The 2,275-nt window shown below is 49.1% G+C and overlaps 1 protein-coding gene across 1 annotated transcript; it reads left to right on the top strand.

Moving 5' to 3' along the window:
- Positions 1–502: 502 nt before the first annotated feature.
- Positions 503–2,252, top strand: LOC131214621 (UDP-glucosyltransferase 2-like). Its single transcript, XM_058208961.1, has 2 exons — positions 503–618; positions 692–2,252. Exons 1-2 carry the CDS (start codon positions 515–517, stop codon positions 2,157–2,159), a joined length of 1,572 nt encoding a protein of 523 aa, XP_058064944.1. The 5' UTR covers positions 503–514; the 3' UTR covers positions 2,160–2,252.
- Positions 2,253–2,275: the final 23 nt, after the last annotated feature.

Here is a 2,275-nt window from a genome sequence, read left to right as displayed (position 1 = left end):
GGCATTCACGTGCTGGGCCAAATAAGAAATCAAACATGGGCCTCCCTGTTACACGCTTTAGTAACTTTGTTCCTCAAGCCGTGCCTACTCACTCTCGCTAATCTACTCACGCATAACTCGGCGTCTAGCACGTTTTCTTTGCCCGCAGGACATTGTTACTTATCTCGCAATCCATGCCAAACCGGCGTGATGACCCGCGTGATTTGCCAGTACCCGCCGGGTTATCTGGCCCGTTGATGTGCGGTAGATAAGGAGGCGCGCCAAAAAGGACAACCTCATCTTCGATCACGTTTGGTGCAGGCGTGCAGTGAAACTGCTGTTAGATCGTTAGACACCTTGGAAGCGAAAAAAGCCGGTTCATTATTGCCAGTCACGAGTCTTATCTCAAGAGACCAATAGTTCGCGCTAGACACTGTATACGTCATGATCCGTTTTGTTGACATTATAATCAAACATATAAACGGGAGGGAAGACACCACTCACAGTACACTTTACGCTCGCATCTTGTCTAGTAATGGCTTACCGATCGGTCTGGATTTTGCTGGCTGCAGTCGCCGTTTCCCAGGCGGAAAATATTCTCTTCATGTCTGGCGTTCCTTCCCCGAGTCATTACATATGGTAAGAGGGTAACTTTACTTTCCCGGCACACATCTTAATAACACAATTTCTTTTGTTTAATTTCTTCGCACAGGCTTCGACCACTGATGAACGAGATGGGAAAACGAGGCCACAACGTGACGGTGATCAGTGCGGATGTGGAGAAGAAACCGCCAGCGAACTTGACCTACATTCATCTGGAGAACTTCTACAGCACCATGTACAATACCTCGATGCGACAGAAGTTGGACTTTTTCGCTATGGCCAACGACAGCCCGACTAAAATGTTAAGTTTTTTTGATGAGTTCGGTTTGGACCTCTGTGAAGCAGCCATCAAGTCTGAAGGGCTGCACTCGCTTCTGGCCTATCCGCAGGACTTTAAGTTCGATTTGTTTGTGAGTGATTATATGATCGGTCCGTGCATTTCCTCGATCATTTTGCACCGCTTCAAGGGTGTTCCATATATCCCGTCGTCGCCGTATAATGCTCCGTCGACAGCTGCGGCAGTGCTCGGTGCCTATTCTTACTCCGGGCTAGTTCCAAACCATGTCTTCGATGCACCGGAATCGATGAGTTTTGTACAGCGAGTGAAGAATCTTTACTACGATTTGTATGAAATGACACTGCACGAGATCTTTCTCCACCCGGAAGCGGACCGAATTTTCCACAAACTCTATCCGAGCGCCCCGAGCACCAGGACTTATTACAAAAACGTGAAACTGTCCTTCATCAACGTCAATCCGATTATCCAGTACAAGGAACCGATGATGCCGAATATGATACCGGTCGGTGGAATGCAAATTCAGCCAGCGAAGCCACTGCCAGCGGATCTCCTCAAAGTGGTCGAAGGAGCCAAAAATGGATTCATTCTCTTCTCGCTCGGCAGCAATGCCCGTAGCGATCTGCTGGGTCCCGAGCGCATTACCAACATTCTTACCGCGATGGGGCGACTCTCCCAGTATCAGTTCCTGTGGAAGTTTGAATCCGACGAGGCCAAGCTACCGATGAAGGTGCCCAAAAATGTGTACATTCGTGCCTGGATGCCACAGAACGATTTACTGGCCCATCCCAACATTAAGCTGTTCATCACGCACAGCGGACTATTGAGCACCCACGAGGCGATCTGGAACAGCGTGCCGATCATCGGATTCCCCGTTTTTGCCGACCAGTTTCGGAACATCAACTACTGCGTTGATGCCGGTATCGGTAAGCGACTTTCGATACACAGCTTCCAGGCCAACGAGCTGGTGACCGCCGTCAGAGAGATTTTGGGAGGAAACCAGTACGCCGCAAGGATGAAGCAAGTGTCGCGCCTGTTCCGAGACCAACCGGAGACGCCACTGCAGAGGGCAGTTTGGTGGTGCGAATGGGTGCTACGGAACCCGGACGCTGACCTACTCCAATCGCCTGCCGTCTACATGAGCTGGTTCCGGAAGTACTCTTACGATGTCATAACGTTTGTGCTGGCCACAGTTCTGATTCTAGCGATAGTTGCCTGGAAGGCCGTTGTGGCGTTGAGCAAAATGCAGATTATGTCGAATGGCAAGTCGAAAAGCGAGTGAGGGTATTAGAAGGGCATAAGAAAAGATGTATATAGTAACGATAGGGATAAGGACACGTTACCAAATATGAAATAAACATTAACAATAAAATAAACTACCACTTCACAATGTACATT

Source organism: Anopheles bellator, unplaced genomic scaffold, assembly GCF_943735745.2.
Source record: "Anopheles bellator unplaced genomic scaffold, idAnoBellAS_SP24_06.2 scaffold01611_ctg1, whole genome shotgun sequence".
In the NCBI taxonomy this organism is placed as follows: Eukaryota; Metazoa; Arthropoda; class Insecta; order Diptera; family Culicidae; genus Anopheles; species Anopheles bellator.
This window is presented reverse-complemented; position numbering and strand designations above follow the sequence as displayed.